The sequence below is a fragment of the Echinococcus granulosus genome (assembly GCF_000524195.1).
Source record: "Echinococcus granulosus chromosome Unknown EG_S00062, whole genome shotgun sequence".
NCBI classification, from domain to species: domain Eukaryota; kingdom Metazoa; phylum Platyhelminthes; class Cestoda; order Cyclophyllidea; family Taeniidae; genus Echinococcus; species Echinococcus granulosus.
Genome location: NW_020170442.1, coordinates 418605 through 446103, shown reverse-complemented (window position 1 = coordinate 446103; position 27499 = coordinate 418605). Strand labels below are relative to the sequence as shown.

Sequence of the window (27499 nt, the reverse complement as noted above, 5' to 3'; positions counted from 1 at the left end):
GAGACTGGGAGAGATGCCAAAGGTAGACGTCAACATCAACCCTTCCGTTAGGGGTCATCACCATTCTCCCATCCGTAGCATATGTACTTCTTCCGCTCCACTAAGGCTTATCATGCAGAAGTGGAAAATCAGGATACATGTCTTTCAAGATCGGGTTCGCTTTCCGCTGCCACCAATGTAGCGTCCCGAGACTCCCTGAAGACGAAAGAAGACAAAATACTCGGGCAGAATATATATTCAGCGCAGAGAAGGTGTCTGGGCTATTGGCATGGCCCAAAAGGCCAGCCCACCCAGCGAGGTACAAGGGGGCTAACTCGAAGCACAAAAGTGGCGCCTCACCAGAACCGAGGGATAAACCACTATCGTATTACACAAAGCCTATAGGGTAACATTACATTAAGTGGCAATTTTGCAGATTCTCCCACTTTTCAGGTGCACTTATGTGGGGGCAAAGTTTTATTCTAGTATATCTCTTATATCTTAGAGGCAAAAAGATTAAAATTTCTTGGTTAAGGTAAACGTATTTTGCATTATAAAAAGTCGTAATTGGTACTTCATGGTCTGACCTTTAATAAAGAGGCAAGAAGTCGTGTGCTGGATCAAGAAAATGTCAAAATTTTTAATCCTTTTTTCAAGTGCTGCTAGATGCTTTGCGTTACTTTGTCTCTAGCACATTTGCAGCTCATTGTTATAATGGACAAGATTAGAGAGCGGTTAGTTATTTGGCTTCGGTGCGAGGCATGGTATTGGATTGTTCGCTTTTTGTGATTTTACTGTTTTTAGAGCTCTACAAAAGCACAAAGCAGATACTACGGTGGTGAAAAATATGACGAGAATGACGAAGGTGTTTTGGAGAAGAGGAATCAACTTGAATTGCTTGTCCTCTTTCCACGTTTTTATTATTCCCGTTGCCACTAGATATATTTTGGGTTGAAATTGTCCTACTTATCCTGTATTTTGTTCAATAATTTCCTTTTAGAGTCCGTGAGGCTTTTTTTTAAGGATTGTCACCAAAGGCAGTCGTCACTTTATACAATTCATCCCAGTCCGCACTCATCCATTGCTTTCTTTACAAGTCCACTTTCAAGAGGCGAGCTGCTCTATTCATCAGGTCAAAGTCGACTTCAGTTGCATATTCGTGAAGATGTTCCATCCGCTTTGAATAAAACACTCGATTTTCTCATTTTTGAAAAGGCCATTACCAATGTGTGCAAATTACCCAAATTTCCAGCAACATTGGATGAGGAGGCTGCAGCTTTCCGCAGCCATGGATTCCCCCTCCTAGTTTGGCCTAGGAATCGTGACAAGGCGACTGTTCAAAAGGTAAACTTAGCCTTGTTTCTGCGTCACTCTCTCCATTTCTGGAATATCAGTGCTTTGTGTAGGTGGCATAACTTTTAGTCGACTTTCCTTACAGCAGGTAGTCCGTGAGTGACCGTAATATGATTTCGCACCCATTCTCTAAGCCAGATAAGTTTTCTTGCTACACGTACCTGATATTTTTAATGGTTTGGCCATTCAGTACCTAATCACGCTTATGCTACCTTATTCAGTCCAGGAATAAATTCAAGGAAAAATCAAATGTGAAAAAAATTGGGTCTTTGTGATGCGTAATCCGATTTCTATGTTCCCCTTAGTATCTTAACGACAACTACCCGGATTGTGGCCTGTGGTTTAGGGAACTTGACAAGTGTCAGACCTGGCTGAACGAAAAGTGGATTCCACTGGCCGAGTACTTGGGCCTTGAAACCCCGACCAAATCTGGCTTCACCTCTGCGGTGTTGCAAAACCTCCCGCCAGATTCAGTCACTGCCACCTTCGTTAAGGAACGCATTGCATGGCTGTCAAAGTGAGATTTTGTCAGCAACTTTCTCTACTTAAGTTTGTGTCGCGCTTTCATTATGCGTTTTTTCTTCAAGTTACTGTGGTGTCCTTCAATCCTACCTTGTACATCGCCGTATCGCTACTCCGGGCTTTCATCACAATCCTATCCACCGTCAGCTAAGATATTTACATGGCGTCAGTTCTGTTTGATCTTAGTTGCCACTGTTTTACCTGATTGGTGGGCGCCTAATCGTATTTAGTGTGAATTTTACCTCCGTTTTGTTTTCGTGATAAATGTTATGTTGTGTTATTTAAAATGCACTGGACAATTTTCGACTTTTGCTTTGACTTGAATATTGCCGTTTATTACGTACCTTTGAAGCCATGATATGTGTAGGCAACAATTTTGAGTATTATCAATGGCTTTGACTAGGATAAAGTGTCTAAATTATCAGTAAAATAGATCCAACACCTTGGGGAGGACAATGGTACGCGATTGGGGGCACAATTTATGGAGAGTATCGGTGTCTTAAATTTTTTAGACTACTGTTTTTCTATAAAAAACTTTTGTCAATGTGATAAAAGTGGCACTCGGTGCGGTTTTTTTAGACGAGGTGTCGATTTGCATCGATACATTACCGGGCTTGCATTTTACATTTTAAGTCTTTTAAACAGCCCAACTCACATCTCTAAAATGGTTGCATACCTTGACATATTTGTTTAAGGAGCGTCAGAAGACAGTGGCCGACGACTCGGGTTTCTTCAACGTTGCAGGTGACCGCCTGCTGTGCCTGGGCAGGTCGGCTGCGGCGGATAGCAGGGTGGTGGAACTCCACATTCACGAAATGGCTAAACAAATAGCCAACTCGCAACAGCGCGCCCAGTTGTACGTCTGTTGCTCAACACGCCTACTCCATTTTTCGTTTTGTGGAAGGCGTTCTACAATTCTACTGTTATATTTCACGCTGCAATTTTTGCAAGCAGATCGTTTCATTTGCATAATTTTGATAATTGTTTTCGCGAATATGAAAGATGAATTCCGTTTACTTTAAAGAACCATTCTCCTGAAGAACAGGAACGGAGTGCTCACTTTTCACGCAATTTCCTTTTCCGTTTTTGTTGTCATGATTTATTTAGAGCTGAAAAGCGTCAAGGATTGATGGATTATTTTACGGCTTTTTAAAACAAAGTTATCGTGGCACACAACCAGCGAAGGAAAGTATTTTGTATGTAGTTTTAAAGTTGATTTAATTAGGGTGAAAAGTACGGATTGCAAGAAAATTTCCCTTAGTGGGTTGGCTTTTGTATCGCTGTTTCGTGTTTCCTTATAAAGGCCAGATTAAGTCCAAAATCATAAATTTACCAGCATTTGGGACAGTTTTGCAGCAACAATACTGCTAATCAGATTTTGGACAGATATCTCCCAAGGTTTCTTCGTTCGTGATTCCACTTTTTCTCACTACAAAAGTGGTTTACTAATTGTATCTGCTTCTCCTCTTTTAGCCTAAGTGTCCTCCTACCTTTAGCTGACCTCAAAAGTGCTCTTTCGCAAGAGGTACGACCACGCCCATCATTCTACTCATATTAGAATATTGACGATATTCAACCAGCTTTTCCATTCTTCGCAGCGTGATGCAACAGCAAATTCTTCGAACACTAGGTACTTGTACTTTATGTATTATTTTCTTCACTTTCCATGTCTGTTATTGAATAAATCTTGTGAGGTAGCAGTACGTAACCTTGGTGTATTTAAATGTCATCAAAATCTGAGTTTTCGTCAATTTATTTGGCAAAATGGCTAGTTTTTTACCGTTCTCGTGTGTCACCTTAGTTAGTGTAAGTTTAGTTTAAAATAAGTAAGAGTTATGGTGACATTGCAGTTCAAAGCAACTTACGTGTTTCCCACTTTTTTGTATGCATCAATTCGTAGTTCTGTTGTGTGCTACGATGAAGAACTCGGCCGATTTTCCTATTCTACAGGTCTCTCCGGGAGGCAAAAGCCGGTCTTATGGAAGCTCTCAATGCAGACTCTGAAGAGGAGGCCACTCCTGAAGGCAGTAACGACGACGAAAACGAGGCGATGGACGTGGACAACAGTGATGAGGGGAAATCTAATGGAAAGGAAGGCGAGAAGCATTCGCGCTCTGTACTATATCCTAATCGCCCAGTTACGAAAGAGGTCAATTTACACCGGAAGCACCCTTTCCATTTACACTACGTAGAAACGTTATAACAAATGATTTTTTTGTCATCTAGATCATGGAAAATCGAGGCATTGTGAAGTATCGTCATAAACGCGAGAGGAATCCACGTGTACATCTGCGCTACAAGTACAGGAAGGCCCAAATCCGCTATAAATCAAGGGTACCTAACATACGGAAGGAGGACACTCCATACGCCGGCGAGTTGAGGGGCATCCGCGTTAACATGATCAAGTCACACAAATTTAAGAAGCCCACCTGATCTCCTTTTTACTCTTGGCAAGCAAAGTATATGTGTAAAATTTGTAATGAACTTACTTTAGGATCTAAAGTGGGATCACGAAGCTGGACTAGTGAGCTAACTTTGACCTAATTTATTCTCACTAGTATTACGACTTAAATGCGAGTAACGGTTCGCGGCAATATTGAAGAACTGTGTGCATTTGAAGGTGATTGCGGCTCAAGAGCTTCGTGCGGCTACATTTGTGCGGATGAAACGTATCATAAGATTAGTAAAAATTCATCGATCGCACTCTCAAATCTACGTGCACAGCGCGAATGTCGCCTGTTCACTTTGGACGGGTATCACTACTAGGCTTTTGGTCACATCGGTGTGAACTGAGTCACTCATCTGTGGACGTGCTCCTCAGTTTCTTTAAAAGGTCACTTATCGATTTCTTACTAGAGTCTTGAGCGCCAGCCTCCTGGCATCGAGCCACAGTGATTACGGTAAGGGATACCACGTAACCGTCTAGCACAGCGCTGGAGAAGACAGGACAAATAAGCGACATTATCCTAAGTGGCGTTTCTAGAGAAGACCAACGAGCTCCACTCAGCGAGTGTGCAATAACGGTTCCAGTGAGTCGGTAATTTTGCTGCTTAGATCCCAATCTGGGTGGAAATCCAAAAGTAGTTTTCGAGGAGAGAGCACTTCCGTCGGAAGCAACGCTTCATCCAGACAACAAAAAATAGTCTGCGTCTTGTCTAATACGGGAAATGGGTAGTCCGAGGCTCTGTACATTAAGAGAGGGTTAAGATGAGGGAATGAAGATGAGTTACTCAGGCGGTAACCATTTCTCCGTCATCAGAGTCATCTTCGTCATCCTCGTCGTCAGACTGAGGCTCCGCTACGGGGAAGCGCAGGACTGCCGCAATTCCTGACAGTTGGTTCAACTCTAAAGAGAGAAAGGCCATAGTTAGCGATATTAGTGATAGAGATGGCAATGGGGTAAGCGGACAACTGACGTTCGCCGGAAACGTTAAGACTGGAGAAGATGCGCACATTGCCCATGTTCTTAGTGACTGAGTCAACAATGGCAACGAATTTTTTACGTTCCGCCAGGTCTCGAGAGCGGAAGAGGGCATCCGAGATCAGGAGTGTTTCCACTGCGAACGAGTCAACAGCTGCTTGTACGTGTTTTACTCTGCCGAGAACGAAGGTATATTAGTTAAAGAGCACATATTTACGAGAGAATGAAAAAAAGGGGAGACTTACCCATAAAAGGCACGAGAGGGGTTCACCTTTAGCATCTGATAGAAGTCGTTCAATGCAGCGGTCTCCCCCGCTGCCTTAGTGTTGGCAATCCTACTCACCACTACAGGATCGGCGAGAACCTCTTTTAACGCGTGCTTATGACCTGAAGAAGAGTGCACCAACACGAATTTTCTCTTGTTATCCAGGAATATCCGTTTATCCTCCGCGCCACGCAACGCCTGCTGACAAAGATACTCGAAAAAATGATCCTTCAGGAAGCCTGGACTGGCAACAATCACACACTTAACGACTAAAATGCAGGAAAAAAATTGTGAGTACATTAGAAGCGTAAACCATTAGACGGGTGGGATGTTTACCATCAAAGCGGACGTGGCGTTCGATAGCTTGAACGATTTGGTCGAAGAATCTTGCAATTGCTTTATCGTGCGGAGAGGTGGGCATGTTGGCTCGTTTGCGAGGGATGGTGCTCTCAATTTTGGCTCGAACATGGGTGGTGGTTTTGGTAATAAGACAAACGTAGGCTAGACCCTCATGCATAACCACAGCGGCAAGATCGGCCTGCTGCGTGGGATCACCTGCCTGATCCACCAGAAGAAGGGATACTGTGTCCCAGGACTCCTTGTACAGTGTGAACTTCTCCTGCACACCAATTTGCAGCGTGTGGTATGCACCCATTTTTACATGCTGGTTCTCCACTACGTTCTTGCCTTTGAGGTGAAGCACTGACCCCTATAGCAACAACTGGAGTCAATTTCTACAGAAACCACCTCAAATTGCTTTATGAACATGAGATATAGCAATCGTGCGAATAGAAGAAAAAAACAATGCATGCATGCATAAGGCGCACATTGAGGCAACTTTAAGGAGAATGAGTATTTAAAGGACCAAGAGAACAAAAAGTCATCATGAAGTATGTAAGACGGTTACGTGAGTATCAAAATCAATTGTTTCTATTTCGATTGTAAGATTGGTTCGAACGGTTTTAGAGGTAACACTCCCGGTGGCATTTTCGGTCTGCACTTTGCGCATTGTAGAACAGCAAACCCTATCACCAACTTGAACAAGGTTGTATACGAGCCACATATCTTCCTCATTCTCAGCAATCATCGAAATAGTGCCAGACAGGTACTTATGTATGCTTTTATTGAGGACCCGCATTTTGCACGCACACCAGCGATTCGTGGAATAAACAGCGCGCCGCAATCGTAACATAAATGTGTAGCAATTGTATAAGGGGCAGCAGATACGCATATCTAAATAGCTAGCCTAATTAGATTTTGTGAGCAAGCCCCCCCAAAAAACATGCAACGCCAGAAAGATGTAAAACAACTTAGGACTGTCATGAGTCAAAGTGAGGTAAACCAATTTTCTTCCTAAGATAATTGGAAGCTACAAAGAATAAAAATCATTAAAACATTTATGTTACCTATTCTTGCAGCGTCAAAGAGTATAGAGCCTTTTGGATTTTCCAATCCACACTTTATCTTTTCCTGTTTGTTATTAATTATGTGTACATCCCTATTTCATATTATTTTATTAAATGCATCTGGATTGAGGATGTATGTTACTGCTTAGATGAGTTAATATTGCCTTAGTGCTCGGTTAAGCATAAAACTACGTGAAGTGCATGCTTTGTAAAAAAATGTTTTTGTACTTCTTTGTGGTCTTAAACGGATCTGCGTCCAGTGAATGTAAATGAACAAGGCTTAGGTCGAAATCCCCTAAGCTAGGTGACCAAATGATGTTGCGCCAGTAGTGTATGCGCCTGTTCCGAAATGTCCGCTACGCGGGTTGATAACGCTTGTAAAACTCCCCTGCAGTATTGCACCGATTTGCAAAGTCTTATTGATATAACCTTGGATTACGTGCTTACTCCACTAAGGAAAGAACTCAAAAAATCCAATGACTACTGGGACATTCTAAATTTAGAGGTCCAAGACGGAGAGGTAAGGTACTGAAACAGTGCATCTTTTTCTAGAATAAAACATTTGAATACATTGCGCAGCAAATTTCGGAAATTTGCAACGCGGAAGAGGATGTGGCTGATTCTATTTTGCTGAAGTATCCTAGTTCAATTTCATGCTTTCGTTGTTTGGGCATTGACGAAGACACGATTAACGGCCTTTTCTATCTACGCGATATAACCTTTTTGAAGCTTTTGGATATGCCAGAGAATGAGGTGATGGGTATCTTAAACGATTATAGTGTTTCTCAAGAGGACACTGATCGAATATTGATGGGTCTATCAAAAATACGCAGCAATATCGACTTGTTAGAGAGCGATCAGCCTTTCGAAGACGACACACGGAATTTGATAAAGCAAGTTATAAAACTGACTGAAAGGAGTGAACCCTTCCCTGAGTATGAGAGGCTGGATGGATCCGTACTTCTCCATTGTGATCCGCTTTCCAGCCCTCCACTCTATGTGACTGGACCTCAAGAAATCGAGGAAAGTTCTTGTCCCGCATCGACTCATGATTCTAACGCTGCAATTGGCAATCGGCTCACCCTGCGTTCAGGTCGGTTCAGCTCCGACCAGACGAGCGAAATTGAGTACTTCAATGAAGTAATTTCCCCTCCCATTCCTTCCCTCCGTTCTGGTGCAGAAAGTCATCCTTCTTCGTGTTTTTCAATAAATAATTCTAACCAGCAATTCTCTTTTAATCACCCCGCTTACGCTATGGACCTTACGACGCAGACCTTAAATAGAAATTCTCGACACGCTAAAACGCCCGTACCCTTTCAACGTTTTTATCGAGCTCTTTCCCCCGGGACACACCGAGCTAATTCCGCAAATATCAAGGCATGCAATTTGGACGGTGGGCTCTCCGTTCCTTCCACACCTGCTCCTCGAGTTTTTGGAACTCCCATTCATCAGAAATCCCCATCGAGGGGTGCCTTAATGTCGACGTCTTACACTAGCACCAACGACAGTCCTCCACAGCCACCTCATTCACCTTGCTCCTTCTTCCAACGCAACTCGACACCTCGCGAAAGAGTACTCAAAATGCCTACCACACCTCCCTCCAAACACCGAATTAAGTTCGCTTTCCCCCTACACCGCAGTAAGTCTCACGAGTCCAACCTGGCCTGCAGAATCTATCCTCCACCTATGGCGCCGGCAACGACAACGCTTGCCAACGGTTTCCTGAAAGGTGGTCATGCGACGCCGAGGAGCACCACAAAACTGACCAATTTCCACGCCACACCTGAGTCCCACTCCCCCACTGCAAATGACTCCAACGTTTTCTGCTTCCCCACTCCGACCCACTTGGGGGCTGTCGCTCCCGTTTCACCGAAATGCACCTCCCGACCAGAGCACCAGCCAAATCTCGTCCACCACAACGGTAAATGCTGGTACCTTGACGACAGTAAAAAATCTTGTCTAGCTATAAAGTGTACGACTGAAAGCTTAGGCTTCACGGTATGGACTAGATTTATTAGCAACAAATCTGTTATCAAGTACGGTATTTGTTACTTTCTTTGCTCGTGTCGCCTTTTTATTCGCAATTTTGATGTTCGCAGTGCTTCTCGAGATAAGTCTCTGTATGATCTACTGGCATCGATTGGGTATACATTTCACCTCTTTTCGGCAGGTGCTGTGACGTAGCTTTAAGAAGTCGGATCTGGGTGCTTTCTTAGATCAGTTTGTGGATAAGTAACCTGCCTCTCGTTTCGTGGTTGTTTATTTTCCCCTATCGAGTAACGACATTCTCATAGTTCGTCGGTAAAAACACTTTTCAAGTCCAAAGCTTTGCTGCTGTTACTGTTACTGTTGCACTGAGATGACAACTTTGGTCCTACCAGAGATTCCTTCTATCCACTTTACTGGATGGTGTCAACTAACGTTTTTGAGTTTTATTGGTCAGGCCATTAGACATCATTTTTGACAGTATGTTTCTTTCTGATACTTGAATATTGGGATATCCTCCTTGTCAAAGTAGAATTGTCATTTACAAAATGCCGGAACCTTAGCCTACAGAAAACGAAGGAATCAGGCGAACAGGCTCACGTTTGTAGTTCATTTTGTTATCACTAAAACTAATATCTCCATTTAAATGAAGATCGAAAGGAGGGTATGGTCTCCAATGCTACGCCTTAAATCAAGTTTTATTTAACGTAATACTACTACCTAGTAATCCTAATATTTTTATTCATAAATACTGGCATATATCGGGAGTTAGGAATGAGAAGGGAGTGTTGCTTGAACTGACGCTCCGTCCCTTGGTGCTCATCCACAGGTCGGCTAACTGTCCCCCTCAATGCGAACAGGTCTGCGAATTTCCTTCCTCTACCAGGAAATGCGCATCGGTAAGTCGTTAAAGTTAATAACTCCTCCTCCTCATCATAAGATTCGAAAGTGAGGCGAAGTTTACAGACTTTGTTCGTCGTACGCCCTGCGCTGTGTGCAACGGCAGACTGACGTTGCGCTTTCCCCATTGCGTTTACTGCAAGTGAGTGTGCACATTATTTGCATAAGATCTTTCTCACTGATAATCGCCCCACCACGATGCCTACTCACCTTTCAGCATGAAGACCCACAAGAACTGCGTTGCTATTGCCTCAAAAATGCCCTGTCCCGGCACTGCACGACTCAGCGACTCCACGGATGTTCATCGTGAGTTGTGCCTTGTTTATACGCTTGCAGACTGAAATTCGAACAACTGTTAAAACTGTTTTTTTCTTTTCATCAGTCGACATCCAAATTCTTTCGCTTTTTGAGAACCATTACAACTCAAATTTCCGTGCTTATCTTCCACATTGTTTTGTGAGCATCTTTTGGGTCCAGGCGGTTTTACGATGAATGCATCATTGCACTGTTGGGACCCATGACCCATTCTGTATTCTACTATTTTTAGCATTGGAATGCCATTTTTATGTTTTGATGAATTAAACAGAAAAATACTTTTAAGCTGTTCAGTTTTTTAGCCATCGATGACTTTTTAAGTGCTCGGAAGCTGAAGATTCTTGCCATTATTGTTATAAATTGTGATTCTCAAATCGTCAGCTATTTCCTGCTTTCATTGATTTCATAAGTGGTTTAGGGCTAGTTGGTTTACTAACCCCGTGTCAAAGTATTTATACTCTGCTTGATTGATGGGATAGATACCGGGCACGCAGGATAGTTGTACCAATACCGCTGCAGAACGCGGTGACCTCGGCCTAATACCAGGTAGTACACATATGGTAGGTATACTAATTGGTAGAATGGCTTGTTTATATCAATGCCTCGAGGGGCTATTACTAGTGCCACTACCACCATTACCGCCGCTGCTGCCTGGGCGCTGGCGCGGGTATGTGCACCACTCATCACTTTTCCCACGCCCCGTACGTGCCCGCGCACACACAAAGGAGGCGGCGACTGTGCTCCCGGTGCTGCATCTCTCTATTCCTGGGTGTGTAAGTTGGGTGCGCCCACCTGCCTTGAAACCAGAAGCAGCGCTGCTGTTAGTTGTCCTAATCTCATCGCTACTCATTTTCCGAGTACATTAATTCGATTTCACCCTTACGATTCTTGAATCATTTAGTTTTTGTCGTGTAGTCAATTTCACTGGAAAGACAATCTTTCATCAGTAAATTTTCTTTAAGAGTATCGTCCATCATATTTCATTCAGTAGGAGCGGACAGCTTTGCTGTCGGATTACGTAGCTCTAAGGTTGGGATAGGCCCACTATGCCGCTATGATTTGCATCCTAGTAGCCGAATCACTACAGTGCTCTGTCTCATCACGCCCGTCTGCGCACATACTGACTGAAGTGGATGGCGTTTTCGGTTACGCGGTGAGCATATTCAGTTAGATAAATTTTTCTGGCACGCATCCATGACCTCGGTAGTACTTTTTTGGAAGCAAATTTCCTTTCCTACCGGTTTTATTTGCATTAGCTTAATCTACATATCTTCAAAGGTATGTCCTCTTAATTTCAAAATCGTAAAGCGTTTGATAATGTTCTGTTCTCTTATAAGCGCAAGCGAATTTTTCTACTCACTTCGGAAATGGGCAAGTAAAGTGCATCTCGGGGATATATTGTACAGAAGGTTTTTGGTTTCGAGAAGCAAATAATGAGACCAAATAGTTTTCGAAGATAGTACCAAAAATGCAGTCTAACTCAGATTTTATACTTATCAAATCGTCTCCAAAGTCAACAAATTTGAATTAGAATTAGAGCTGGTGAATTGACGTCTACATTTTCCGCGTGCAGAAAATGTGAACCTTATGCTGCAGCTCGGTCAGCTGTTGTTCATATCACTTCAGTGTGCGTTGAATTCTAGGCTTTTCATTGTTAAACCGAAATCATGAAAATTTCATTCATCCGAATGCGCAAAACTAAAAGCTTACAATTCAGGAATTTACCACTGGTTTCATTTGATGCAGTCAAGAGCGAAGCTATTTTTCTATAATAACTAACTGTAATCCCCATCAAATCTTAGCAGCATCGCTCACTTAATTGAGTAATTTACTTGGATGAGTGAAGAAGGGGTCCTTGGCAGTGGCATTGTTAGGGAGACGCTTATTCTGCAGGAAACTGGGTGATTTCATAAAATGAAACAATCCACAGCCCATCTGCGTCTTAAATGGGACGCATTTCTAGCCTCAGTGGAAGTAGCAACTTTTCCGATAGACATCTACAGTGATGTTAGCTTAAAGTAGCAGAAGCAGAATTTAACTGTCGGCAATGATAGAATGGTAAAAGCCAAACTCAATGGCAATTTTTTGCAGATACAGATTCTATGGCCTATTTTCGCCCGTTTTAAGGCTTAAGCACGAAGGAAAGGTATTTATTTGATCCTATTTTGTTGTTTGCATGGGTTAAGCGATCATGCAGACAATTTCCCACCTGTAGACGTGATAACCAGTAATGTTTCCATTGTCTGTTTCATTAATAACACAAGTGAGTTATGAATGAAGCACAGTAAACTGCATCTTACGTGTACGATAATTTTGCTAGAAGTTACTAATGGGATTTATCGTTTAAGCTTACTATTGACTGCTCAAACATGTTGCCTGCAGATCGCTCCTCGGATAATCTTTTACGGACTTAATTTCTCGATTGGAATAATTCTAAGTTGGAAGAAGAGAGAGACCAATCTTGTATCACGGAACATTATTTTTGATACATTTAACGATTCCTACTACGATACAATGGACACCAAATTCTCAGAAAGTGCACTCATGTTGGTTACTTTTTACTACCCATCGTTATTTATTTTGTGACTATGCAAATGAAGTCAAAAAGTTTTCTTGTTCACATTCAACTTTCGCATTTTTGTGTTAAATCGAATGCCTGTTTCGGTGGCAGCATTTCTTTTACAGATTCTTTTATTTCATTTAACCTCTTTCACAGTGCAAATTAAACAAAGCTTTAAAGAATAGCATACACTTGAAAGTGTCTAATCAAAATGCGTAAAAGTGAAAAAAATAAGAAAGCCCTTTTTTAAAGCAAATTAGAAACTCGCTAACGGTAATAGTTTGCCAAACATTTACCAGCCTTTGAAAATACTACTGATTGTACATCTGAGGTGTTAAAATTGTACTGGTGGTGGGATGCTTTACGTTTTTTTAATATGCTTGGTGAGTGAACCAGTATTTCCATTCCCTGTTGGTTTTCGACTGACTAATCAAATAATAATACTTGGCAATTAATTTTTAATGTTTATCCTAAAAAAGGGGGCATTCCTTTGGAATGGCAGAAAAAATGTCGAGAGTGGATCAGCATGTATATAGATACATGTGTATGGATACACCTCAGTGTAACCATAGAAGACGTTTCAAAAATCCTCTAAGTTATCGGAAGTGGGAACCATCATGTCGTTACAGCCGGGTGTCCCTCACGGAGACATGGCTAGTGTCCTCGAGACGGCGTCAGACCTACATCTCTAATCGGCCTCAGCAACAGTGCTTAAGACAGGGACAATGAAACGTAAACTCTTGTGATGGCCGAGTCTTCCTCTTTCATCAACAATGTGACTTTATTGTCAGGGGTTCGGACTGCATTAGCAAACGTCGCCTTGAGACTTCTTTGCATGTCTATTTTGATTCCATTCTCGGAACTTTGAAGCTGAAGGTAATCGACACCAGACACAACAGACTTCCTCTGCGCTATATTGCTACCTCTAATTTTGTACGATTTGAAGAAAGGTTGACCGGATTAACATCTCTTACGCTGCCAAGTTCCTTTGATAAATTGAATTACATGATGAATTTCAAAACAATGTTTTTAAACGCGGAATCCAACTTAGAACTATCTGCAGGAATGGAAAAAAAAACTGATGAAAACTAGCATGTGGAAACATGGCGACGATTTTCATTAATCATGAAGTCTTATCAATACATAGTTTGGCTCGAAATGAGGTACCGACTACTGCTCGACCACTTTCTTCGATGTTCTTGACATGCTTTCACTAATTCGTTCTTTCACCATAAAATTTTGTATTTTCCAGTAAGGTTTGTCGAACCACCACTGCTGTACAATTTAGTTTGGTGATTGAAATGAAAGTGGCACTGAAGCTGATGTATTACCTATGTTAATTCTTGATGTTCATTGTGACAAGCGATATCTCTACTGGCTTTCAGTTATTTGCTCTTGGAAATTTGAGACGAATAGCCGAAAGCGTTTCCGAATTTCTGTAAGTTTCGCGTCGAACGTCCTATGGCAGCAACTTTGAAGTTAAAATGGGGAGTACATTAGCCTTCCTACTTGTTCATGTGAAGTTCGTTTCCTTTTTGATGCACTAAGGAGCCTTCATTCTACCCAAGTACACTGTTTTGATTTATCAAAGTCAGGACAAATTTTGCAGATACCCATCTTTCACTTATTTATCGTAGCACGCATTAACTGCCGACAACAATAGCTTGTGTTTTTTGATTGCCTAGCAAGCCTGGGTTAGTACATGAACCACACTGGTTTTTATGTCTACCTGTTTGTCCTTCCATTGCCCTGGCCATAACCATACCTTCGAGGCATGGGGTATTCGCCTGTTCGTCTGCTTGCTTGTCTGTCTCACTGACCTATTCTCCTCCAGAAATGACTGTTGGCCCTACGGCCTGCTATTGGCTGAATGTTAACGCAGGATTGCCAACCCAAGCAGCACGATGCGCGCATTTTGCGTCGCCACCTAGCAAGAACTACCGGAGCGGCCGACAGGTAGTCGCGCCAACCGGAGTGGTCACGCTGCCCAGGTGCGATCAGGCGATGCATGAGTGGGTTACTTGGGTGAACAGGCTGAAAGCATCCCTGGAAAATCAGTAAAATTGAAGTTCGTAAATAATAGGCCGGGACTTTCAGCCGTTATTACACTGGAATATCGTTTAAAATGGAACGAGTGGTTGCGTTTTGGTTCTCTCAATGTAGTGACAGAATTCTTGCAATATTATTTGTTTAACCTACCGATGCCGATTCTGGCTTAAATTCCCTCATTACTACGTAAATCTGGTGTCAAGGCGTGCTGCCCATCACTTTTCAAAGTGCAAAAATTTATGATGTGTCAAGGGAAGTCGTTTGCTTCAATCTGTGGCACTATATCCACTTCGGTGATTCCGCCGACGAATTCGTCCTAATAAGAGGCCGAACTGCAAATTGCAAAAGTGGGAAAGTGAACCGTTGCCAGACGCGGGAGATCTGATGCAGAAATTTGCAAAATTTGAAACATTGATGTTGCATCCGGACACTCATTTGGATGCAGCTCATGTGATCCAACTTTGGGGAGGAATTCATTAGGAAACCGCTTACTCGTCTGCTTGGCAATCTGATTTCCACCTTATACATAAATGGACGGGTGCATATCCGATTAGCGCATGGCTGATCTTGGGTTCAGGATCTTGATCTATCCGATGCTTCCCTCTCATTTTTTTGTTTTGGTGGCGTTTTTTTTCGAGTGTTTGATTTAAACGTAGGGGCGATTTATTGGCCCGAAATTCGTCTGACATTAGCATTTAATCGTTCATCCAAATGCCTATTCTGCATTTGAGTCTAAGCTAAATCAAAAACAACTGCTTAAAAACTCTCTCCAATTATTATCTCTGCTAGAATGCTTATTCATCAAATTTGATTCGTTTTTTTAATGTCTGTTCCATAAGCTTTTACGTTATTTGACAAATGCTTTATTTAGGCACAACCTTTTCGTAGCAAAATCGTCCTTAAGGTGATCACTGCCCCTCTACTAACATTACTTTCCCCATCTGTACTTTAAAAATCTTCCTTCATATCGGATATTTGAGGCGTAGAATTTATGCGCATGCAACCTGCTCCACAATCTCTCGGTAATTACTTCACTTCTTTGGCTATATGCTACGTATTACTAAGGTTTGTTGCAGTTTTACCAAATGATTCGCTAGCACAAATAAATTGCTGGTCGTGCATGCGCAACCTCGAGCATAATCTATCCGTTTCTGCGCGCTAGCGAGCCTTTTTAATAGTCAATGCTTCATCTCCGCGTTCATTAGTGCGTTCTCTGTGGCAAAACTGTGGTTTTCCTGTATACGTTAGAAACATCGGAAAATCCATATTCTTCGTGCCCTATGAAAATTAAACGGTGTTGCACAGTTTTTATTCGAAAATGGCCAGCTTCTGCTATGAGGTTGTGGGAGAGATAAGACATAATATTTCCAGTTATTTCCTAAATTTGCAACTTGGCCTTTACTTCTGCGGTACTACGAGTCCACTTGGATATCTTTGTCAAAACGCATAACTTCAAATACGATACTACTTACGGGTAATACTGATTAAATTAAAATATTTCATGGCTAAAAGGAAGTTTTTTTGAGTATTTTTTCCGGTTTACTCCTGGTAAAACAGATCTATATTTCTGAAACCGTCTGCCTGTTTTTCATGCAACTCTAATGGCCTATCCGTTGCCTACGGAAGTTTGGTTGCTTTATCAAACATGCTCTTTAAATGACTGTCTCGCGAGTGTAGCCTTGTGCCCATACTCGCACTACCTAATCGGGCCTTAGCCTGTCGCGCGCAAATTCGTAATTCCAGAGGGGCTATTTATGGTCGCTGCGCGCACTCATTATGTCTCGGCCTTAGCAGCTACTGACGGAATGTACTTTTCGTCCGATTTACCATGGCTTTCTGTAATTGTTCACCGTTCACTTCAACCTCCTCTGCTTGACCTTTTGAAAGGTTCGAAATCTTTCCTAATATTTCAGGTAATTCCTTGGGAACGGTTCGGATGGCAGCCAACGCCTCTGGATTAAACAATCTGATGGTAAGTTCTTTGGGTGCGAAGTAATTCGACTTGCTATTTGTAGCTTAGGATCTCAGAACCCATAGTTCATAGTTCAAATTCTTTATGGAGGATTATGTAAAAGAACAAATGCAATGCTTTATTTGAAATAAACCCAATTCATTGAATGTGTGATGGTGTGTCATTTGACACTTTGTGGACTGGGGAGGGCGAATTAAAATTCACAGACGTTGGATTGTTGCGTGCGTGAAGAGGCTTCTCAATCAGGTCAAAGTGAAGGATGAAGTTTGTTGCGATGTGCATGGTTGCTTGCTGTAGCACAGCAACAAATGGGCAGATAATTTCCATGGCCGCTTCCTCCAAACGTACTGAATTGCCTAAATTTGATGTCGAATCAGTCAAGTGGTCGCTGAAATCGCGTCATTTAGCTTATAGCTGTCGTAATCCAAATCATTTTTGTCTTTAAATTAAGATAATGCCTTGTTTTAGTAAATTGCCTGGCCTCCTTCTAGATTTTGGACACCCAAAAGCACCTGGTCTCAAAATTTAATAATCCTTTTTCCTGCATATAATATTTCTACCCGATGTTGAAGTTATCAGTCAGTCTATGAGCTACTTTCTTGCTGCACCCGGATGAATTGGCCATATTATCGTCTTTTCTTTTTCATTAATCCTATGAGGAAGCTTTTTGTGATCTATCTTAGTACACGACCATAGTTATGACTTTAATGTAGAGCACGTATAGTCAAGTTCAATTTCGTGTTCTACAATCTCAGGTTAATGAAATCTATCGTTGCGGAACGTATAGGTTTTACAAGCCAAATAGCGAATGTCATCAAAGAGCTGTCAGAAAAATTCTTTGTTTCAAAGCTTTTATGGAAATGGAATTTTGACATTCCTTCTACTTGTCTTATGTACAGTTTCCACGCTGTTGTTCCATAAATTGGTCTTGGTACGGTTTGTCCCATCACTTTCGGCCGCAATTTGGTATTCTCAGTTTGATTTGTTCATCGGTTCTTTCGTTTAGGTTTTGGGGGGTGATCGAGCAGTTTCAAAAGAACATTTACATTATTTTCCAGTGGAAAAGCGACTCTAAACCGAGTAGACTAATTTAAGATCATTAATCGCTTATTGTTGTCTACTAGGTAGCTGTAGCGACAAATTACTGACGTTCATTTCATTTGTCTAGTCGGTGGCAAATTCCTCATTCTTGATATTTGTGCACATTTGAGGAATATTCCATTCCTCTTTTTTCCCAGCTCCGCCTCCCTGCTCCATCCACCACAGCCAATCTGCACGAATTAATACAACTTCCAATTTTCAGGGCGAATGGGTTAAATTAGTACGAAGTCATTGTGACCGTGTAATATATCGGTTGAATAAGCAACAGGAATTCTGTTCAAGATAAATGCTTTAAATTTCTTCAATCAAAGGGTCGTAGCTTTTAATATACTCTTGGGCATCCCATTAACTGGGGTTTAGGGTTGGGCGCCCAAAGGGCTTTTGAATATGAGACATTTTAAGTATGTCTCTCCATGCATTTTAGGTTGATGGCTGTCCTTCGTTGGCAGTTGAGGTATGATCAGCATGGTGCTCTAACCCCTACATAATTTAAAATTATGTGTTATTACATTGCTTTGAGTCGATTTTGAACCTATTCATTTCATAACTGATGAATGGAATACCTTTGGTACAGTCTTCATCCCTTATCATACGTAACTTCGAGGCAAAGTTTATGATTATTTCCCTTGATTTGGCACTTGTTGGCGCAACAGTGTGATAGCATAGACACCAGAACAACCCTTTATCCCAAATTTTTCCGCGTCCTAGTGGGTGTCTCTACATAACTTGTTCACTGCGATTACCTCCGACTTTGTGCAATCCTTGTTGTTTTCCAGGAGTTGTCCACACACTTGGTATCTCCGGCCTGCTTTCTAAACCGCACATTAATATGTATTCTGACACCTAATACTCTTCATAGAAAACTCAGAGGTTAAAAGTTTCCGGCATGAACGTACATTTTCGAAATCTTAAGATGTTGCATTTTTGTGTGTGCCTCTTTTTAAAGGACCGTTTCATTGAGTATTAATCGCGGATAATTCCTTGAGTCCAGGGTCCTCTGCATATCTGGATGTGTAGCTTCATTTCAATTCCAAATTTATCAAGACTACTTTAACTAGCAAATTCTGTTAGAAAGGAAGTCATTTGATAATAGGACGTAAAATTTCATTTAATTTTAGATTTTATATCTTAAAGGACATAATGTCTTCTCAAATGCTGCCTTTCGCTGTTAAATCATTCTTAACTGCAATACAGCACCGTTCTTTATATCATCTGTGTAATAATCCGGTGTTGCATAAGCCAAAAAGATGGAAACCTATTGTTATTCTGTGTCACAAAGTTAATCTTTCGAAATCTTGACAGAGTTCCGATTGTTCGAACAGCGCATCCTCCTGCAACAGCTGTTCCACACCTGGGTCGCCGTTCCAGGTGGACCTCGTAGGTGGAAAGTACCTGCAAAATAACGGGAACCCCTTCAACCTCTCTCACCTCTCCTCTATTGACCACGCTCATGCTGCACCTCCCAATGATCCGTTACTAGAAGACTTTCAAGGTGGGTCACCTCACTTACTGATTGATTCCCAAAAGTCTTCAATTGTAGATTCCGGGGTGTTGAACAGGATTCCCATTTACAAGAGGGGTTCGAATGAAACAGAAACTTTGGAGTTTGTAAAAGGAGCAATTGCAGTGGATGGAAACTACTCGATAGGCTGCGCGTTAGTGAGGCGCAGTCAGCCGTTTCATGCAGTGGATGTTTTTAAGAATGATAACTGTGCTGTGGGCTGACAACTACCACAGCCGAGAGCGTCTCTGCCAAACCTGCGACCCTTCTTGAAACGCTTGAACCATAAAAGCGTCCTGCGGCTAGGCGCTCTGTCATCACCATCCGGTTCTTGAAGCCTTTTGCACGAGTTTTGCTTATTAGAGTCTACATCAGTACCCTGTTGCGTACACACACTATCACCGTCGCCCACCATAAAGGGTGTTAGAAAGACCCTTAGCATGTGTACCAGCTATTTTTAATAGGGCAGACTTGTCACTCATTCATGAAGTACCACCGCGGTAGCGTTTCCGTACAGGCCTGTAAAACCTAAAGTCCTTGGTTGATTTGATCACCAGTACTAATATTCAGATGGTAATATTGTGACCTCTGCTTCGGTTTCACCAAACTTTGGTGTAAAACCATGACAGGTTAAAGGGCCACATTGAAAGCCTTAAATGTTGTAATAATCATGGGCTGCGGTGGCCTACAGAGGCAATATTATTGCTAATAGTCGAGTAATTTGCTAGTTTTGAGGTTTACGGTTTAATGAGATGAGTAAGGAAGGAGTATTTCAGTAGTGGCAAGTTATATAATCTTCTTTTCATTTTCAGGCAATCAAACTAGCTTAACAGAACTCCAAGCGCCTTCACAGTAAGGAATTTTTCATTATTTTGGTACAATTTTGCTCGAACATTCCTTTTTGGTGTTCATGATCTGCTTTTGGTTTCCAGGTCACTCTCCACCTGTGAAAGCTCTCGGACTGTGGTTGAGGCAAGTCCTCTTAGCTTCGAGCTTTAACAGTAACACGGATATAAATTAGTAGGAGTTATTTACTTTTGGATTCCTAAAGGTGCTGCTACTGGATAGCGTCCAGTATTTTAACTAGGTTGGCTTTTTTGGGACGACGATTGAGAATATTGTTTGGTGATAGAACTGATCTAATTACTAGCTTTTTACGCTCTCAGGACCGACTTTCTCGATTGGAATCCATTGAAAGTCAAGATGATAACCCCCCCTTCACTCGGAACAACAGCGTATGTTTGTCATTGCCTTTTTAAACTGGCATGCCTTTTGATGGTCTTTGGGTCATACTAGTTGCTTACCGCATAAGAGTGCTTTTAGCATAAGATTACTGCTGGTAGTTGTTTTCAGGCAAAAAGCTGACGATCAAATTAGCGATGACCAACGTAAAAACAATGCACGACCAGTGGTGTTGTAACAACTTCAAGAGCGGTGCTCTAGGTGCTTTAGCTACAATGCAAAAAAAATCTTACCCCAAACAAATTCACGTTAACACTGACTCTGTCGATATTTGAAATCTCAGAATAGATCTCATAGTAACAAATCTTCTGGAAACTGCCCCGAAGTGCTCATCAAATAAACAATAAAATTATCGTAAAAGCCTAGCAGAGGCGTTGATATTCTTGCAGCCAATAAATGGTGGAACACCCACCATTTCTCAACCTTAGAGATCTTGAAATGCAAGCAATTACAAGGTATTCACGGAATACCTACAAATCCCATCAAAGTCCGCCCCATTTGTCTCGATTCCTTGGCCTTTTGGGAAACTGATCCTGGAACTCAACGTAAACAAGATTTTTCATCTTCATAACTGGCGTGACATTTATTTTCATGGGGAAGGAAAATTAGCTGCGTACGTGGCTTTCTTCATCCCTAATGAAATCAAAATGGATATGTGTAACCGTAAAATGACATGGACGCAAATGGGTTTGGTTGCTGCGCTCCAAATAAAAAAGTCATGGTCGTCTTTTCATAAGCTGAATACGTTGATACTTTGGAAGATTTTTCTCAGAAACCGTCATTCTTCGTTCCCCATGTTTAAATCCGCAGCATAGATGACCGAAACGTCGATTCCTTATAATGTATCCTTTTTCGGGCATGGCAAATATTTGTTGCTTTTGTTTTGAAGCGAAACCATTGAAGCATTTTTTGTGGATTTCTATAAAGTCGGAGTTTTTGGGCGTTACCTCGAGCGATTGGAAACTTTCGTCGTATACAGTAGCTCGTACTTGCCAGCAAAATCGGCTCTTTTGACCCAGAAGAAAAGCAAGCAGGATATTGGCAGTGTTTGTCACCTTTCAGATGTCAGTGACCCTGAAGGAGTGGAACATACCATTCCAGAGTCTGCAGTTAGGTGAGATGATCGGTCGTGGGGTAATAGGGACGGTGTACCGGGGCCAGTGGCATGGCGAGGTGGCAGTGAAGAAGATTGATATTCTGGACGACAACGATGACAACGGCGTCAACTTCCTCAACTTCTTTAAACGCGAGGTGGCCACACTGCCCAAACTGCGCCATGAAAACCTTGTTCTGTTCATGGGTGCCTGCACCAAACCCCCTGACCTTGCTATCGTCACTCAGCTCAGCAAGGTACGCGCTGACTACTACTAACGCAGTTCAACAACATAGGACCGCTTTTACTTGCCTTCTACTCACTGTTTCCTAGTAATTTATATTGTTTTCATGTTAGCATTCGGTTAAATCCAAGCTAGTACCCTTAATGTATAAATTATATAATCTTTAGTTCTTATAGAGGATTTATTTTACACGGATCGCTTCTAATGCATATTCCTTTGTTTTTGATGCCAAATAATTTGTGTAAGAACTAGATTCCTAAAGAATGATATTTTGCCTTTAAAAGTAACCCTCATGAAACATGATCTAATGAGTGATGTCAACTTCCCAACTTGAATACAACTAAATTTACAAAGGTGTTTACCTTGTGCGCAGCTTGTTCGGTTTGAGTTATTCTGCGTAGTTGATATATAAACGAATCTAACATTAAATAAACGAATAACATTCAAATTTCGGATTTTAATATTATGCTGCGATTCAGCAAGTTATAGTTGACTTTCAGTTAATCGAATGTGGTAGCGAAGCCTGCGTTGCATTTATTAATTTTCGTGCACGTCTAGATAAATTGTGACGTCTATTCCACTAAATCAACTTTTGACCGAATTTCTCATCATTATTTGTAAACTACAGCTGAAAGTAGTTAGTATTGAGTCAATTGTTGGGTTTAGGTACATTTTTACTGCAGTTTTACTAATGAGGCGCACTCCCTTTGAATGTAAAATAAGCTCTTTGGGCGTCATAGTCAAATTGACATTCCACAAAAGATGTTATATCATGCTTGTCGGTGCATTTTATCTTCTAATTGCCGGGTTCTGATTAGGTGATTTATTTTCATGTCGAAATTAAAATGCTTGTTTTCAAATTTTCAACCCCCTAATAATTTTGATTAATTGAAATTAATTAAACTTAGCCTAGAGATTGACGTTTTGCGAAAATTCTATGAATTCGACCAACGGCAGAACGAGAATGAGCAATATCACCTCTAGGTTTTTCATTTTTAGTATTTTGTTAATTGCTGCCAATCAAGTGTGGAAAGTCACTGCTGCTGAAAATGATAAGTGGCCTTTCTACAAACTGCTCAAAGACTAAAATTCTTTGCGATGCCGCCTTGTAGTGTGATAACTGTAGGGTATTGTGCTTTTGTGTAGGGCGAAAGCCTTCACTACTTACTGCACATGCGAAAGCACAGCCTCAGCGCTAACCGCATCATCTCCATCGCCAGCCAAATTGCCAAAGGCATGGGCTACCTCCACGCGCGGCAGATAGTGCACCGAGACCTCAAGACGCGCAACATCTTCATTGAGACCAACTACAAGGCCGTGATCGCTGATTTTGCCCTCTTTAATTTTGTTAACTTCTGTAAACTCGCAAAGTGCGTCGTGGTGCTGCTGCTGTTGCCGCCAGAAGCCCGGGAATTACTCTCCTCATCATTCTTTCTCTTCCTTCCAGATGCGGAAACTACGTGCACATCCCGCCTAACTGGCTGTGTTACGTGGCTCCTGAGATCATGCGTGCTCTGAGCATCGGTAATCCGGCCAACGAATTGCCCTTTACACCAGAGAGCGATATCTTTGCTTTCGGGTGAGTTGCTCGTGTCTCCATTCGTCTATAAGTCCTCTTTCCACTTACTGTTGTATTTATTTTGCTGAGTTTCTGGTTTAAATAGTCTCGACAATTCATGCTAGTTCATTTTATGGGCTAGTGACGATCGAGCTAATGAGGAATACAGAATGGTAGAACATTTTTTTTTCGTTTATTGGTGCAACACTAGTAGTGAGGATAGTTAATCAAATATAAATTGCACAGAGGTGTGAGTAATTAGCGTTTTTGCACCTATTCCTAACTTTTCTGTACAAGGAGGGAAACTCGGTAATCCTTTGCCTTTTGACATATCTGAGTTTTTTTTTTTCTAAAACACTGGTCACGTACATTTCTTTCCCCAGAAACAACCGTAATTAATCATTATTCTACAATCTTGCAAAAACTGTTTTGGAAATCAAGTCTTAAAATTTTGAATTGTTATTTCATTGAATATGGGCTTCCTCGGAGCAGTGAGGATCCCATGATGTGTTGACCACCATATGATTTTGAGCTCATTTCCCTAACCCTTTGATCTAAGTATTTTTAGCTATTGAAGCATTTCTACTGTTTTTCTCTCTCGGCAGAACGGTGTGGTACGAACTGCTCACCTGTGAGTATCCCTTCCGTGGACTACCGACGGAGACGTTGGTCTACCTCGTAGGCACTGGAATAAAGCCTTCTTTCAAGTTGCAGTGTCCCCGGGACTTTAAAGTGAGCTAGAGTTCTTTCTTTCCTTTAAATTTACTATTTAAGACGAATAAACGTGTATCAAATGGTATGGTGACTGTGCATGAATTACAATAGCAACAATATTTGGTGCAGGTGTTTATCTGCTATTGCAGATTTCAGTAGCATTTTAGTTTGATTAAAGGAATGCAGTATATTTGAATCCCCGCCGTAAGTAACGTTAAGTATTTGAGGCAAAATAAGCGGCTATTTTTGTAATGTGCCCACTAATGTGGGTCTACTTAAGTTACAATGTTATGAGAATGATAATGGAATAAGGTTTTCTCAGGAATATTTGAATCGGCATAAAACTTAAGTGATACTGAAATACTTAGAGAATTGGTTATAAGTCAGTAGAAAGTAAGGAGGTTTATAGGAAAACTTGTTGATGGAATATTTCCTTCTCCTTGAACTTAAGTTAAAGTGCGCAATGAGCGTGTTCAGTAAGTCTAGTACACTGTTTTGTACTCCAAGAAACCCGATTCTGATAGAACAGATCGAGCTCCAAAAAATGGTACCTTACTTGTCGAGGAAAACACCCTTGGAAAAACAGACTCATGTTGGGTTGTGTGTGGCCACATATGACCAGCTGGGTCTGATTCATTTAAGGATTGCTGCTCGCCCATGCGACTGTTTGGCCGTCCGCTGGTCTGGAGCGTCTCGAATGTCTGCCTTGAGCGTTGGTCACGCCCATTGCACGTGTGTGCTCGCGCAGCCACTTCGTCCTAATACCTCTTGAAAGGGTATCTTCTGCTTGGAACTTCGAGTTGACCCAAAGAGGCCGTATTGGATTGTATTCCTTCCGTCCTCTTTGGACATCCGGCATTCATTGCGTAGCGCATTGTTGTGGTATCACATTCCCTGTGGTGGATTTAAACTATCAAATAGCACATCCATCGGCTGGATCCTAGCTTTTCATTGCTTGTTACAGAATTGCTTACCCTTTCCCATTTTACCGGTGTGCTGAAATTGGGTAAACACTTCAAAGTTCCTTGTCGTACAGAATCATTCCACACTGGCGCACAATTGCATCTGGTCTCCCAGCGTTCCCTGACGTACTCTCTGATCAGTACTGCATTTCCAGGTTTAAGGGTTCTCATCCAGCCATCTATTTTGTGTGTGATACCGCGCAATGCTTGGATGTTGCGGCGATCGCGGCCAGCTTTCTGGGATAGGAGATCTCTTCAAAAGGGTTTTTTCTTCTGAAACATTCGAATCTGGTGCCGTCCAATAGCTTGTCAGTAGTCTCTTGGGTCTGTCTCTCTTCAAGTGTCGTCATTAAGGGTATCTTGCAAGTATTGACAAATCTCTTAATTCAGCCATTTGACTGTGGATGGTACAGTGATGACCCAGGCTATTCAACAGTCATCCGTTTGCGAAAATTCTTGAAATAAGCTGTGGTAAATTGTGTGTCTGTTTTGCGTGAAAATCGTCTGTGGTATCCGCAATTGACCAAGCAGGGGCTTTAACTTGGATGTTGCAGGCTCTGGGGTTATTTTTTAAAGTTCATTGGCCACTTGGTTAAAACATCTACGACCACCAGGAAAATTTGTTTTAAGTATGATAGTGAAATCGAAATGCAGCTGCTTTCACGGACCGTCTAATGTTGGTTATTAGTACGGTGGACATTTGGCCGGGCTCTTTGCAGCCGGAATGAACTATGAACAGTCAGCAATAATCCTTCAGTTTAGTTTCACCTCTGTCCAATGCACGTAATTACTCACCAATGGCTTTTCAATACGAAAATGTGCAGCAAAAGCTTATAAACAGCCAAGAGTGGACTGTTGTTTCGTGGAATGTCTTTGCGTGGGTACAAGGTAGAGCCATAGCGGTATCTACAATGGTCTACTGTGATCCATCCAGTTGGGTATGGAATGTGATGGCACCAGTACCATAGCTGGGCACGCCAAATGACACCGAAAGTGGCAAGGTTGAGAAATAGGTCACAGGCGAGAACCTCTTTCACCTTTTCAAACGCTTGCTGACATTCAGCATTCGACGTCTACTTTACGTCTTTGGTCAGAGGCTGGTTTAATGGACCTCGAATGTGTTATAATGGCTGACTAGTCCAAGGAGCGAGCGTAACTTTGTAGCATTATTCGCATAACATCCTTTTAATGGGTGCGACATCATCTGGATCTTGTCTTCGCTTGTTAAGTCGAATCATGGTACTTAATCATTACTGTTCTGACAGTGAATTTCTTGATTTGGACTTGAAATCTGTACTCCTGCAACTCGATTTCTTGAGTAGATCCCTTTTATCTCTCTTTGTAACAATCCTAACTTTTAGATGGACCTTTGATCCAGGCTTATCAGTCATCATCAATCGTTAATAGTTCTTTTAACTCTTGGTGCAGGCACTTTTAAGTGGATATCAGCAAGATTGAACTTTATTAGCTATCAAGTATCTTAGTTTTGTGATTTCCTCCAAGGGTTGTAGGCCTGATCCTGTTCGAGAAGACCAAGCCATCAAAATTGATGCTCTGCTTGTCAGCTTGTCAGTTGCTACCTATGTGTGACTACCTCCTCTCCAGTTACTCGTCTCGAGCGTCGCGATTGGTTGCCTTGCCGTCGTTCACGGCCAGCGTGCATGTGCTCTCGAGCTGCCGCTTGACTCACACGCTTACGTCCCCATAATATCTCCGATCTGACTGTCATGCGTATTAAATTAAACGCCCTTATTCACTCTCCTCTATTGGTTATTCCATGACATCCCTTGTAGGAGGTAATGCGTCAGTGTTGGTCCTATCACCCACAGGACCGACCGGAGTTCACTGCGCTGGTGAAGCAGCTGGACCGCTTGCCGAAACTGCACCGCAGTCCCTCCTACCCTTCGAAACCGCACTCTGCCTTTGCCACTGTTTCTTCCGCTGCTGCTTCCGCGTCATCCAACGCCGCCAACGCCACCACTTCCATTGTGGGAGACGGTGGTGGCGCCAGGGGAGGGGGCAATGGAGCACGAATCTCAGGAAACCGCCTCCTCCTGCCCCTCCTTTTAGTCCCCTGATACATACCCCGCTTTCACTTATTTGCTGCCTGTGTGTCTATCTGTTTTCTTGCAGCCCCGCCTCCGACACCACAACATGTGTGTCCTCGTGCTCATTTTCATGGTAATTTGTAATCAACGTGTACATCCTCCGTTCTGATCTTTCACCAAACTGGACTACGAGTTTCCGTGCTTGGATGATACTCGCTTTTAGTTTCTGCGATTTCGGATACCTTCATGTACCCGATTGGGAGCTGGATATCAAGCAAGGCTAGTCTAGTCATACTCGGTCCTCTTTA

The 27499-nt window shown here is 42.1% G+C and overlaps 4 protein-coding genes across 4 annotated transcripts; 3 read left to right on the top strand and 1 right to left on the bottom strand. All coding sequences in view use genetic code 11, as the record gives it.

Moving 5' to 3' along the window:
* Positions 1-693: 693 nt before the first annotated feature.
* Positions 694-4287, top strand: EGR_06737 (silencing protein; the record flags this gene model as incomplete). Its single annotated transcript, XM_024495986.1, has 10 exons — positions 694-743; positions 786-892; positions 980-1323; positions 1638-1849; positions 1920-2019; positions 2550-2710; positions 3328-3379; positions 3453-3484; positions 3805-4003; positions 4081-4287. 10 exons carry the CDS (start codon positions 694-696, stop codon positions 4285-4287), a joined length of 1464 nt encoding a protein of 487 aa, XP_024349646.1.
* A 797-nt stretch (positions 4288-5084) lies between these two features.
* EGR_06736 (Protein pelota) lies at positions 5085-6678 on the bottom strand (the record flags this gene model as incomplete). Its single annotated transcript, XM_024495985.1, has 5 exons — positions 5085-5200; positions 5271-5449; positions 5521-5809; positions 5877-6249; positions 6448-6678. 5 exons carry the CDS (start codon positions 6676-6678, stop codon positions 5085-5087), a joined length of 1188 nt encoding a protein of 395 aa, XP_024349645.1.
* Positions 6679-7295: 617 nt separating this feature from the next.
* Positions 7296-14719, top strand: EGR_06735 (hypothetical protein; the record flags this gene model as incomplete). The annotated part of the gene is made up of 7 exons (XM_024495984.1): positions 7296-7466; positions 7499-8867; positions 9762-9831; positions 9873-9974; positions 10050-10138; positions 10756-10967; positions 14639-14719. 7 exons carry the CDS (start codon positions 7296-7298, stop codon positions 14717-14719), a joined length of 2094 nt encoding a protein of 697 aa, XP_024349644.1.
* Positions 14720-16692: 1973 nt separating this feature from the next.
* On the top strand, positions 16693-27221 carry EGR_06734 (Kinase suppressor of Ras 2; the record flags this gene model as incomplete). The annotated part of the gene is made up of 9 exons (XM_024495983.1): positions 16693-16728; positions 19132-19321; positions 20263-20306; positions 20497-20565; positions 21635-21922; positions 23056-23279; positions 23357-23488; positions 24073-24199; positions 26937-27221. The coding sequence occupies 9 exons, from the start codon at positions 16693-16695 to the stop codon at positions 27219-27221; spliced, it is 1395 nt and encodes a 464-aa protein (XP_024349643.1).
* Positions 27222-27499: the final 278 nt, after the last annotated feature.